A 13,930-nucleotide genomic window follows, 5' to 3' on the forward strand; every position below is an offset into this window, starting at 1 on the left:
ACATTATGGGTAAGTGGATGGATTCTGGCATACATTTAAAACAACTTAAATCATAACTTCCCAATAGTTGTACTGAATGTGGATGAAGCATATTTTGGATGTGCAATCCTTACATACTGAAAGTGGATGTTAAAGGGCAAAACATTGAATAACTCAACTTAACCTAGGAGTTTTTAAAAATTCATTTCCTGAAGATATTCAAAAGCACTTTGTAATCAATGAAATACTCTTGACATGTAGCGGCTCACGTTAGGCAGTGTGCGACAGCCAGCATCTGGGAAGAGAAAAGTGAAGTTAATGTTTCATGTTTAACATTCATTCAAAATATGAACATCTTTCTTTTAGTATTGCAGTTGTTGATGAACTTGTTTCTAGCATTTGCTGTGAGTGTTTCAACTTCCCAGCATTTGCAATTTGTTGCTCTTTTAGTCAATACTTTTAACAGAATATTATCACAGTCTGGGTCATCCCTGTCACATTCTGAAGCATCATTTTGATTCTGTTACTGTATCACTGTTTACCCTCCCCCGCAATAATCTGTACAGTGTTCACAATGCTGTTTCTAATTGGCTAGCCCTTAATCCAATAATAGTCAATGTTGCAGTTTGGTGGGTTGTTAACATCAATATCAGAATCAGAATTTCTCTCATTTCACTCCCACTGGGGACATCAACTTTTTATTTTAACAGTAACTGTTGCAAAGCAATCACCATGGTAATCTGAGGGAGGAATCACAAGCAATTGTTGTGAATCGAGAGAAAGGAACTACTGTTCATGTGAAGTGAAGGCCTCAGTCACAGAAAATCCGAACCCAACAAACATAAAAATGGTCGAGGAAAATCCAACTGAAATTAATGTACTTAGTGAGGATGGTTTGAGCACAAAGCCGCCACAGTCTGAGATTAAAGAAGATGACACTAACCATCCTGCAAGAAATGACTCTGGAAGATTAAAAAACAGGTAAATGTGTTTTTCCTTTCCTCTTGTTGCTTTGATCCACAGTGCACTCTCTTGAAAAGGTGGCAGAAACGTTAACTTTCAAAAGAGAGCCGGATTAAGACTTTGTATTGGAAGAAATTGTAGGGCAATGAGAAAAGGTACAGGTGGAACGGGACAAACCGGTAAGCCCCCCCTCTCTCTTGAAGAGATGGCACATGTAGGGTGGGCTCTATCTGTGCTCTGCCATCATGATCTCTGATACTTGCTGCATGTTCAGTCTGCATCTCATCATAAGGTCGGTTTACTGCCACCACCCTCTTTATGTTCAGGGATCTATAGGTTCTGCCTGGCCTTGTATGGTAAAGGAAACCGTTTCATAGTTAAATGGTAAGCTGCTGAAGTGAAATGCAGTATATTGCGCGTCAGCAATGGAATAATTCTTCTTCGGCCGGCATCCCGTCACCCTTTATTCACAAAAGCATAGCTTTTGACAAGAGTACTATGTCTCACTGGGTCAGGCATTCAGCATCACAAAACCCCTGACATTCACTCTTTTATGTCAGCCAGGGCTCCTTAATTGGACCAGATCAACAGCCCCATTCAGGGAGCTCATACTCTATGATGTCCAGCTTACCGAGCTTGTTACAATCAAGCAATCAATGTACAAGTTACATGGAAATGATAGACATTGTCACAGAAACTATGCGGAGGACCTGAATGTTGGGTCTTGATCCTAATCTTTTCTGGCCAAAAGTCCAAATGACATCATCACATGGTTGGTGCTTAAGGAATTCCTCACAAGGTCTTTACAGCCTCCTTCCCAAAGTAGAGATGGACACTGGCATGCTCACTAGTGACAGTTTCTGCCATGTATCATCAAACTGAGTATCAAGGCCAGCACCGGATCCCCTACTTACACTCCCCATGATCATCAACACCAGTGGAGTCTGTAGTCATTGAGTTTATTCAAAGACAGATTTTTTGATAGACAAGAGGAGTAAGGGTCATGGGTTCAGGAAATTGGTGCTCAGACCACCACCTGATCAGCCATAATCTGACTGAATGGTACAGCAGGTTGAAAGGACTGAATTGCCTACTCCACTTCCAAATACTATGTTGCTTGGTCATTCAGTAAAAGGTATGGTTCCAGAACATTCCTGGCATGGGAAGTGTTTAGATATTTATTCCTTTTTTAATGTAACAGGAGCTTTCCTTAATACCTTAAATACCTTAATTTATCTCTCAAGAGCCAAATACCATTTGCACAGCACTTTTCACAATGTCAGGCCATTCTAAAGCTTTTTTGCAGCTAAAAAAGTGCATTACTTTGAAAATGTCAGCACTATACAAATGAAAGAAAGGCAACAACCAATTTGTACATGGCTGGGTCCCACATTGGCAATGACCAGCTCATCTGGGCTGGTACAGATGGCAAAACCCACCACTGTTCAGATATATTGAACACTGATACCTTCAAGATTACCATTGACATCAGAAGGGGAAGACAAATGCAAGAGTTTAAATGAGCAATTGTAGTTCCTGCATTTTCAGGACAGGTACATAAAAGCCTGAAAATATTTTACTTCATCCACGTTTCTTTTGAAAAATTGACAAACTTGTTTTTGGGAACTTTAAGCCCAACTACCGTTCAGCCATTATACCTAATGAAACCATCCAACACAAAGTTAGGAATATTTTATTTACCCTAGAGCCACAAACCTAAGGAACACTTGGTGATAGTAGCTTAATGTATGATTATCACTTTCACAAGGTCTTGATTTATTGCTTCTGACTATTAATGTTGATTTACTACAAAGTAATTCATGATATCTCTGTTTTTATTTCAGAAAGAACATGTACAGTATCATTGGGGTCTTTCTAATTATCATTGTTGCTATTTGTATTGGAGCAATTGTCCATCTGTTTCAGAGATGTAGTGCATGTGCCTTTCATCCGAACACAGGTGTAGCTTCAGATGCAAAACCTTGTTCTAAAATTGGCAGGTGAGCCACAATATTTATGCATTTGGGGAACTAATTTCTTGAAAATGTATTGGAACCTTTGAGTTGCTAACACTGCCTCTGGCTCAGAAATGCTCTAGCAACATGTTAATAAAATGTTTAATGTTCCTCTGTTACTTAGGCCACATATCTTTAGATGTGCTGGTAAGCACGTATCATTATACTCAACTTGTCTTTCTATTCAGAGGAGCACCAATTATGAGGTCTAAGTTGCAGAATTTCTTAGTCAAAAGTGGCAATTGTTTCACTGACAGGTAAAGTACAGTTCTTCATGATCTGTTGCTGGGCCCCACACCCCCAGCCTTGCCCTATATCCCTCAACACTCATGAATTAAAAAGAGTCTATTGATCTCAGATTTATCACTAACAATTGACTTAGCACCACTTGCTCTTTGTGGAAGACAGCTGCTAACATTTACCATCGTTTAAGTGTAGAAGTGTTTCTGAACTTTACTGCTGAAAGGAATGCCTGTAATTTTTATGTTCCATGGTCCTAAGCTGGTGTGTAGGAAGGAAGAAGCAACTGACTGCATGGAATTATGTTGGCGTTGAGGTTGAGAAGCTTTGAGTAGCATCTTGTCCCAGGAATATTTTGATGCAGCCTGTTACTCATCGTCATCCTGAACATCAGCCTCATCAAGTCAAGCATGAAAGCATTTCTTCCCTCTTCCTGTTTCTTATCATTTTCCAACACTTCATCTTCTCTTCCCTCCTTTCCCCCCCACCTCTGCAAGAATAAAAGTTATAAACTGAGAAAACATGTGCATAATCCCCAGAGATCAAGACAACCAAAAATATTACAAAAGTTTATGACATCTACTCCTACCAAGATGCCATGGTGAATGTTTTGAGCTCATTAACCTGTTACCTGCACTATCAACTAATCTTACCACTTCCCCAGTAGCTCTACCATCCACCTCAAATTGGAGTGAACTAAAATGTCTCCTCAGTATCCAAAATAAGTATCCATTCCCGATGTTTAGGACATGAGATGAAAGCGAGCATGTGAAGCTTTTGACCACCTGGATGACCTGGATGGGTTGAGCTGCAATAACATTCGATAAGCTCCACACCATCCAGGACAAACCAGCCCATTCAACTGGAACCTCAACTACCATCTTCCACATTCATTTCCTCCATCAGCAGAGCACAGTAGCTGCAGTGTGTGACATCCACAAGATGCATTGCTGTACCTTTGATAGCACGTTCTGAACCCATAAACTCTACCACAAGAAGAACAAGGACAGCAGGCACATCACAACTTCATCACTGTAAATTTCTCTCCAAGTCACAGACCATCCTGACACAAAATGATATCAGTCGTGTCATTATCAAAAGCCTAGATCTCTTTGTCTAGCAGAAATGTGTAGAAATGAAACTTTGATCAGCAACAAGTAGCTGAATGGTTTGCGGACTAATAACCAGTCATCAAAGACAACAGTTTTCTGCCTGCCAACAACTATGATAGGTCCTCAGGAATCTGAATAGCCCAGACCTGTGAACAAAAGTCATCAGATCTGCACAAGCTCAGGAGCTGTGACCATTCTCTGCAGCAAAATCCACTTTAAACCTGAAGAATACCAATATATTTACTTTTCCTTCAGCAGTTTCTGTAAGCTGTGACTTTTAATGAATAAGTTAGTGACCATATAAAAATGAGAACCAGTCACCTCAGTGAATGCATTCTGAGAAAGAAGACCAAGAAGCAGTTTTCTGATAAGTTCAAGAATTATCTCAGCAAACGCTGTGAACAGGGAGTACTAAATTGCCTTCCCAGTTTTCACTCTGACAATTACACCTACATTTTTACATGTGTAAGGGAGCACTTAGAAGGGGATTGGCAAGAAATCAGAATTAACGTTTCCACCCCATAGCTCTATGGCACCTTCCCATGCAATCACAGAAGGTGTAACACCTGCCTGTTTACCTCATCCCTCCTCAATATCCAAGGCCCAAGACTCAGCTTCCACATGAAACAGTGAGTTACCTGCACTGTACTCAGTCTAGTCTACTGCATTCACTGCTCACAATATGCTCCTCTCTACATTGGTGGGATGAAGTGCAGACTGGGAGACTGCTCTGCAGAACACCTATGTTCTGTCTGCAAAAATGACCCTGATATTCCAGTTGTCTGCCCCTTCAACCCATCACTGTGATTAATTTCCAGATGTTGCCCCAGCAAGGGGCAAGAAGGTATACTCACATTATAATTATTTGGAGCAAGGTTGTATCACCATTGCTGTTACAGTGTTGAAGCCATGCCTACCCTCAAAGAATGGGCATCCTGGATAGATATCTTCAAAAATATATTTTATTTATAAAACTTGTAGAAAATGCACCAATAAACATTTTGACTTGAAAATTCTAGGTGTGGTAAAATTCAACTTGTCCCTGTAGGGCATGTTCCACTCCAAAGTTCTTTAATACAATTGTAATAATTTAATATTTACCAAAGTCTATATGAAACATACTGCCCGAGGGTAAACATTGTGAATTAGAAATTACTGAAAAATGTAATAGAAATAAATTGAGTCCCGAAATTGTTCTTCAGAGTGAGGTTGGGTCTTTGAATTTGAGTTAGATTTTACAACTTTTTCAAAGTTGCACTGTTATCCTTACACCAAGGCTAAGTATATTGTGTAAATGTATCCAAATTATCTCTATAGCGCCTAGCAGCCATGGCTTCATAAACTTAGTAAACTTGCAAAAAGAAATGTGACTGCCTGTGCAATGACAATGAGGTGCTCGAAGTACCTTTTTGGATTGAATGATTTAAAGAACTCACCATCTTTTATTGTATACATGAGGTGATTAACTTTTGAACCTTTCACATTTCTACAGTTTCCTCTCTTTCAGGGACATGATGAAGTGGAATGGCTCAGGGGTGGATGCAGCTATCGCAGCGCTGCTCTGCATTGGGTTGGTGAATGCACACAGTATGGGCATTGGAGGAGGTCTCATCTTTACCATCTACAATGCACCAACAGGTCAACCATATCATCGTTTCAACATTTCCTTATTTTTAATCCTCTGGTGCTAAGTTTTTAAATCAATTGGAATGTCTTTAATCGGACTAAAATTAGAAATGGAGGAATGCTGTGCTGAGGGTGTTCTGACTTTAATTTTCTTTCTTGCTCCCTTCCCTTCTGTTCATTCTTTTCTTCCTTCTCTGCTGAGTTTCTTTTCATGGCACAACAGATAGTGGGTAACATTTCTTCATCCACTGTGATGGAATAACTCAGCAGATTTTGTCATTTAAACAGTGCTTGGACAATTGGAGTAACAGGCTTGTTTCTGGCCCTTATCTTGTATTCCATAATTGTTTATACAGTTCTGGTTGTGATGGAGTAGTGGTATAATTGCTTGACATATTAATCCAGAAACCCAGCAAATGATCGGGAGACATGGGTTAGAATCCCACCTCAGCAGATGGTGGAATTTGAATTCAATAAAATTGCTTTAATAAAATTTAATTCAATAAAAGTTTGGAATTGAGAGTCTACTAATGGCCATGAAACCAGTGTTGATTGTTAGAAGAATCCACCTGTTTCACCAATGTCCTTTGGAGAAGGAAACTGCTATCCTTGCCTGGTCTGGCCTACATGTGACTCCAGACCCTCAGCGATGTAGTGGACTCTTAACTTCCCTCTGGGCAATTAGGGATAGGCACTAAATGCTGGCTTAGCTATTGATGCTGGTATCCTGTGAATGAACAAAAAAAACTTTATGAAATTGCATTTTGTAGCTTGTTTTCACACTTCACAAGGATCTATGTTCAATTAACTAACTGTTGCTTTGTAGACATGCAGTAAGATCCACAATCATCATATTATATAAATGCAAGGGTTTCTTTTGCAAATGAATGCTTTTGTCATAACATTTAAAAGGTGTATCACATGACAGTTTAAACCTGATACCACTTAACATACAGTATGGATCAGTTTCTTTCAAGGTAGTACTTGAGTTTGGTGCAACCAGGTCAGAAAAGGTGAATTGGCTGTTTTTAACCTCCTCAGTTTGCTTCAAAAAAGATTGTTGTTCCTTTTAGCATGCAGCCAAAATGGAGGAGCCAATAAAAGTTATCGGAGAATGAAAGGAAGAGGAATTTTAATGTTTACCAAAACCAAGAAAAGTAATAAAATGCAACATCAAACGCTTACATGCTCACATGTATGAAGTTTAAACAGAGGAGTCTCCCATACAAAAAAGGATTATCAAGAGTACACATTTTAAAGAGACGTTAAGAGTCCTTGAAATGTTAAGTTTTGACCTGAGATTAAGCTTGTCCAATTGATGCCTTGTATCCTCAGCAATTGTGAAAATTGTTGATATCTTTGGCTTTCCAGTGAATGTATGTTTCTCCAAAATGCTTTATAACCGGATGTTGCCTTTCAAGAGGCTGACAGACTGAGAGAAGCCGGAAGAATAAGCTTTCGGTTCTACAGTCATTAGTTTATCATTCTTCTCCCTGCTCTTCCCAAAAGCAATTATCTAAAATACAGTTCATTCATGTATTCCCAGGTCAGTCTTCATTATTTTTCTAAACTGGATAATCCTCAAGTGATTTTCAACTCAATAGGTGGAACTTCCAGAAAGTTTTAAACCAAACAGGCAATACAGATGTCAATTTCAGTTCAGACTGGGTCTTGTTTAATGATAGTTTCATGAAATGGCTCAACCTGTAGTCAAGTGATCATGCAGCCATCTTAAATCAGTTTCCCTTATTAGAATAATTTTAGTGCATGATAGGTCCCAATGCTTACAAATTCAGATGATCGAAGTTAAACATGTGCTATTGCAGATCCTATTTACAATCCACGTTTATATTTCCTATCATAGCACCTCAGTGTACACAGTCTAAGAGTTATTGTACAGTTTGCACGCTTTCAATACAGCAATTTACATGTTGATTGCAGAATCAATCTGCCCACTAGTAATGGAGCAGCACTGAAAACGAATGTTTAAGTGACAAGAATTCAGACAATCAGACTCTCCTAGACAATGGAGGAATTTAGGTGACAAGATGCAAAGAAGGGAATTGTCAATGGGAAGTAGAGAAGTTGTATAAAAATATATGAAAGGGATAAAACTTACAAAAGGATCTCATTCAATTTGTAACAATTTCCTATCTCTCTTCAGGACAGGTTGAAGTGATTAATTCAAGAGAAGTGGCTCCAGCGCAAGAAATTACCCAAAGCTTGGAGACAGGTAAGTTATGAGATTTGACGGCTGAACGTCTGTAAAAACATTATTGTTTTAAGGACGCAAGATGGAGACATTGTTGTGTTGAAACAGAACCATCATAATTCAAAGTCCACAAAGTGAGATCTCATAGAAACTTGATCATGTTAATAACAAAGCTCCAATTTTCAATGAGCAAAATGAAAATTTAAATAAAAATTAGCCTCCATTGAGAGCCATGAGACACCTGTTCTAATAGTAGATGGTCATGGTTGTTGAAGTTATCTCAGCTCCAGGACATCTCTGCAGGAGTTCCTCAAGGTAATGTTCTAGGCCCAACCATCTTTAGCTGCTTCATCAATGACCTTCCCTCCATCATTAGTTCAGAAGTGGGGATGTTCACTGATGATTGCACAAGGTTCAGCAACTCCTAAAATACTGAAGTCATCCATGTCCAAATGCAGTAAAATCTGGACAATAGCAGGCTTGGCCTGATAAATGACAAGAAACATTTGCACAAGTACCAGGCTATGACTATCTCCAACAAGAAACATTGCGACCATAATTCTTAGAGGTTCAGTGGCATTACCATTACTGAATCCCTCACTATTAATATTCTGGGGTTACCATTGATCAAAAATTGGACTGAATTGGCCATATAAATATTGTGGTTATAGGAGCAGGTCAGAGGTTTGGAATTCTATTGGGTAACTCACCTTGTAACTCCCCAAAGCCTATCCACCATCTACAAAGCACAAGTTAGGAATGCGATGGATTAATCTCCACTGGCCTGGATGGGTGCATCTCCACAAATGTTCAAGAAATTTGATGCTATTCAGAACAAATCAGCCATCACCAACTTCAATATGCATTTCCTTCACCACTGATGTTGTAAAAGGTGATGTTGCCGTAGTCTTACCAAACCATCGGGCTGCTCCCTCATTGAGAGGGACAAGTGCTGGTGGTTTAACCTGACAGTTACCATATCTCAGGTGAGGAGAGGATTGAGAAGGAGAGTCCTTCTTGGTGACCTTTAGCCGCACAAGAATTGAAACCACCCTATTAGCATCACTCTGCATCAAAATTTTACCATCTAGCCAACTGAACTAACATACCCCCAGCAGCAATATGTACCATCCACAAGATACACAGCAGAAATTCACCAAGCGTCCTTCAACAGCACATTCTAAAGCCATATCCTCATTCAATGGCAAATGCCTCATTGAAAGAAAAACAAAGGACGCTCAAATTAAAATTGGAGTGATTAAGAGTTTACATGATTCAAAATATCAGTCTATACAAAATGCAATTGTTAAGCAAACATACATAAACCTTTTGCTTCTGAAGAGCACTAGGGGTGGGCAATAAATGCTGGCCGCACCACCAATGCCCAGATCCTGTGAGTGAATGAAAATAAAATACTAGAACCAGTAATTCACAGAGAGGTAGCAAATGACGTGACTGGCTGATCAGTTTCAAAATATATTAAATGACCCAATAGATATGTTCATTATATAAGGACAGCTGATGCACCACATATTGAGGTCTTCATGTATGATGGGCCATTGCTTTCCTCCCTCAGTTGTGGACATCAGCTAGTCAGGCATGTCTATTCCTTGTAGTCTTTATAAGCAATCAGCAGTCCCAATTTTCAGCCTCAATGAACTGAATTGCAAAAGACAACCCCATAAATAACCCATTCTAGAGACAAATGCTTCATTATTTTTCTCAGTATTGAATACAGATGCAGTTAAGGTGTCAATCTCCAATAATGGAAATGTTTGCAGGAGCACTATAGACTTTTTAAAAAATGTATTCATCCACATGATGTGGGCTTCACTGATAAGATAAACATTTATTGCCATCTATAACTGCCCTTGAGAAGGTGATAGTGACCTAGCAACAGTGAAGGAACAATGATATAGTTTCAAGACACCATCCAGGAGGAAGCAGCCCACTCAAATGGCACCACGTCCACAAACACCCATTCCCTCCACCACTGACACTCAGTAGCAGCAGTATGTAGTATCTGCAAGATACACTTCAGAAATTCACCAAAGGTCCTTAGACAGACCTTCCAAACTCACAACTACTTCTATCTAGAAGGACAAAGGGATCAGATACATGGGGACACCACCAAGTGCAAGTTCTCCTCCAAGCCACTCACCACCCTGTCTTAGAAATCGAGTGTCACTGGATCTGGAACTCCCTCCCTAACTGCACTGTGGGTCTGCTGCTGTGGTTCAAGAAGGCAGCTCAAAATCATGTTCTCAAGGACAACAAATGCTGGCCCAGCCAGAAATGCCTACATTCTGTGATTGCATCAAAACATCAGGATGCTATGTTACTTGGAGTCCTCTTCAAGGTGGTGTTCACCTGCATCTGCAAACTTTCTCCTTCTGGGTGGTAGAGTTCACAAGTTGAAAAGATGCTGTCCAAGGAGCCTTGGTGAGTTGTTTTAATGCATCTTGGAGGTGGCACCCTTTGCTGCAGTTTCATGTTGGTGATGGACGAACGCACGCTGAATGTTTGAGGATGTGGTGCCAATCAAATCGGCTGCTTAGTCCTAGATGGTGTTAAGCTTCTTGAGCCGCAGTCATCCAAGCAAATCAGGATTATTTCATCATATTCCTGCATTGTGCATTGTAGATAGTGAACTGACATTGAGGTGTCTGGAGGTGATTTGCACACTGCAGAATTCCCAACCTTTCACATACTCCAAGCCAATGAATAAGAACCACAGAATCTTTTATTTGCTAGAATCAAACACCTTTACGCCATAGAGGACTGTGTAAAATGGCCTGTTCAGCACTTGGATTTTACCATCGGTTTCATAATAGAATTGATGCCTGGACAGCCATCCTGTTCCATTGACAGTGAGAGTCAGCTTCTGTTGATCAGAGTTAAAAAAAATCACACAACACCAGGTTATAGTCCAGCAGGTTTATTTGAAAGCACTAGCTTTTGGAGTGCTGCTCTTTCATCAGGTGGTTGTGGAGTATAAGATCATAAGACTCATAAAGATTGTAAAGTCAGCAGATTTTTAACTTTATACACCCCAGTTCAACACCGGCATTTCCAAATCTGTTGATCAGGATAAATGCAGGACTTTACAGTTAAAGTTGAGGAAATAGTGTTACACAGGAACATAAGAATTAGGAGCAGGTGTAGGCAATTCAGCCCTTCAAGCCCGCTCTGCCATTTAACATGATCATAGCTGCTCTTAGGTAAAAACACTGACTGCAGACGCTGGAAACCAGATTCTGGATTAGTGGTGCTGGAAGAGCACAGCAGTTCAGGCAGCATCCGAGGAGCTTCGAAAGCGACGTTTTGGGTAAAAGCCCTTCATCAGGAATAAAGAAGGGCTTTTGCCCGAAACGTCGATTTCGAAGCTCATAGCTGCTCTTATCCTGGTCTCAACTCCATTTTCCTGCCTGATTCTTATAGTCCTTCATCCCACTTTTCATCAGAAACATATCTATTTCTTTAGGAACCTGTTGATTGATTCTGCCTGCGCTTCAGTCTGGGCGGTGAGTTTCACAGATTCATAACACTCTGACACTCTCCGCATGTCAGTTTTGAACCTCCCTCCTCTCACTCTATAACCATGACCTCATGTTGCAGGGTAGGTAGTGTGAACAGCAGCATAGGTAGCAGCTGCAAAACCCATAGGGGAATGTTGAATGTCTTGGTATTAGCAGCCGAGGTGGGGTATCATCCAGTATTTACAGGGAAGTTGGGATAGGGTGCCAACATTTACAAGAGAGTTGGGAATGTACCAGTATCGGCAACATGTCAACATTTGCTGATGTCCCCATACATCACTGGCAGCTTAGGAATGGCACTGTTCTGAATCTGAATACACAAGAGAATGACTGGAAAGGTATGTGTGACTTAATGTCCACCAAAGCATACATTGTCAATGTTACAGCTCCATCAGTCAGGTTATCCAGGTAAAGGTTTGTTCTTTGCTGTATTGCGCATTGAATTATTTCATCAGAACAGTTTGAATACTGTTGTTCTGTCCTGGAGTCGCTCCACTTTTTGATGCTTCTTGTGTTGCAGGAGGGCCGTCAATTGCAGTTCCAGGTGAAATCAGAGGATATGCACTTGCCCACCAATGGCATGGTCGGTTACCATGGAAACTGCTGTTTGAGCCATCCATCACGCTCGCAAGAAAGGGTTTTCCGGTTGGTAAGAGTCTTGCCATCGCTCTTGAAGCAAACAAAGTGCAAATCGAAGCGAGTGCTTCATTATGGTGAGAAGGAGTTCACTTATAGTTACAAATAATGCAGTGTTGTTAGTTAATATTGCAACTGACTCAAACTATAATTCAAAACGACATCTTGATGTGGAAGAATGAAAGCTGCAGTTATGCTGTGACTTGGAAACAAGGCTCGAGATAATTCCCCCATTCAAAGAATATGCTCCAGGCAGTTCTATTATTGCTTTCATTGATGATAATCTTGGCATTTCTGGCACTCTGAAATTCAGTCTCTTTGTGACTGTCAGTCCTGGAGCTTTTACCCAGAATGGTGCTCATGACATAGACAGGATTTTGGGGCTTTTTCATCTCTTCAAGAAAGGACACAGAGGCCTCACAACATCATCAGTGAATACAGATGCTTCCAATATAATTCCAAATTCTTTGACCATCCAATAAATCTAGATCTCTATTTCACATTTTGGTCCTTTCTGTAATGAAACCCTGACAACAATTCAAAAAGGGTCTTCTTGCTGATTTGAACTTACCTCATTTCGGTTCACCACAGTTCACAGAGGACTATACATCCTCCCACTCTGCCTCCTGTAAAAATGCTATCCCTTATTCCCAATTCCTCCGCCTACGGTGCATCTGCTCCCAGGAGGACCAGTTCCACCACAGAACACACCAGATGGCCTCCTTCTTTAAAGACCGCAATTGTCCCTCCCGCGTGGTTGATGATGCCCTCCAGCACATCTCATCCAGTTCCCGCACTTCTACCCTCGAACCCCACCCGTCCAACCACAATAAGGGCAGAACACCTGGTCCTCACCTTCCACCCCACCAACCTCCATATACATCACATCATCCTCCGCCACTTCCGCCAGCTCCAAACGGACCCCACCACCAGGGATATATTTCCATCCCCACCCCTATTGGCTTTCTGTAAAGTCCATTCCCTCTGTGACTCCCTCGTTAGGTCCACACCCCTCACCAACTCACCCTCCCCTCCCAGCACCTTCTCCTGCCACCACAGGAATTGCAAATCCTGCGCCGACACCGCCCACCTCATCTTCGTCCAAGGCCCCAAAGGAGCCTTCCACATCCATCAAAGATTTACCTGCACTTCCACACATTTAATTTACTGTATCCATTGCTCCTATTCGGTCTCCTTTACACTGGGGAGACAGGACGCCTACTCGCAGACTGCTTCAGAGAACATCTCCGAGACACCTGCACCAACCAACCCCACCACCCCCTGGCCGAATACTTCAACTCCCCCTCTCACTCCGCCAAGGACATGCAGGTCCTGGGCCTCCTCCATCACCACTCCCTAACTACCCAACGCCTGGAGGAAGAACACCTCATCTTCTGCCTTGGGACTCTCCAATCCCATGGCATCAATGTGGACTTCACCAGTTTCCTCATTTCCCCTCCTCCCACCTTATCCCAGTTCCAACCTGCCAGCTCAGCACCATCCTCATGACCTGTCCTACCTGCCAATCTTCCTTCCCATCTATCTGCTCCACCCTCCTCTCCGACCCATCACCCTTACCGCCCACCTCCATCCACCTATTGCACTCTC

General features: G+C 41.3%; 1 protein-coding gene across 3 annotated transcripts in view; it reads left to right on the forward strand.

The window, feature by feature from the left end:
• Positions 1-648: 648 nt before the first annotated feature.
• LOC122563503 (glutathione hydrolase 1 proenzyme-like) overlaps positions 649-13,930 on the forward strand; it is a 51,845-nt gene continuing 38,563 nt past the window's right edge. For 2 of the 3 annotated variants that reach the window (XM_043717297.2, XM_043717299.2), the window contains exons 1-5: positions 649-960; positions 2,787-2,942; positions 5,802-5,947; positions 8,100-8,168; positions 12,207-12,399. In XM_043717297.2, coding sequence (XP_043573232.2) covers positions 827-960; positions 2,787-2,942; positions 5,802-5,947; positions 8,100-8,168; positions 12,207-12,399 — 698 coding nt within the window. In that variant the 5' untranslated portion in view covers positions 649-826. The remainder of the gene's footprint in view (positions 961-2,786; positions 2,943-5,801; positions 5,948-8,099; positions 8,169-12,206; positions 12,400-13,930) is intronic. The other variant, XM_043717298.2, reaches the window with a different exon arrangement.

This window comes from Chiloscyllium plagiosum, unplaced genomic scaffold, assembly GCF_037043375.1.
Source record: "Chiloscyllium plagiosum isolate Xiang-an unplaced genomic scaffold, Cpla_swu_hap1 HiC_scaffold_30, whole genome shotgun sequence".
NCBI classification, from domain to species: domain Eukaryota; kingdom Metazoa; phylum Chordata; class Chondrichthyes; order Orectolobiformes; family Hemiscylliidae; genus Chiloscyllium; species Chiloscyllium plagiosum.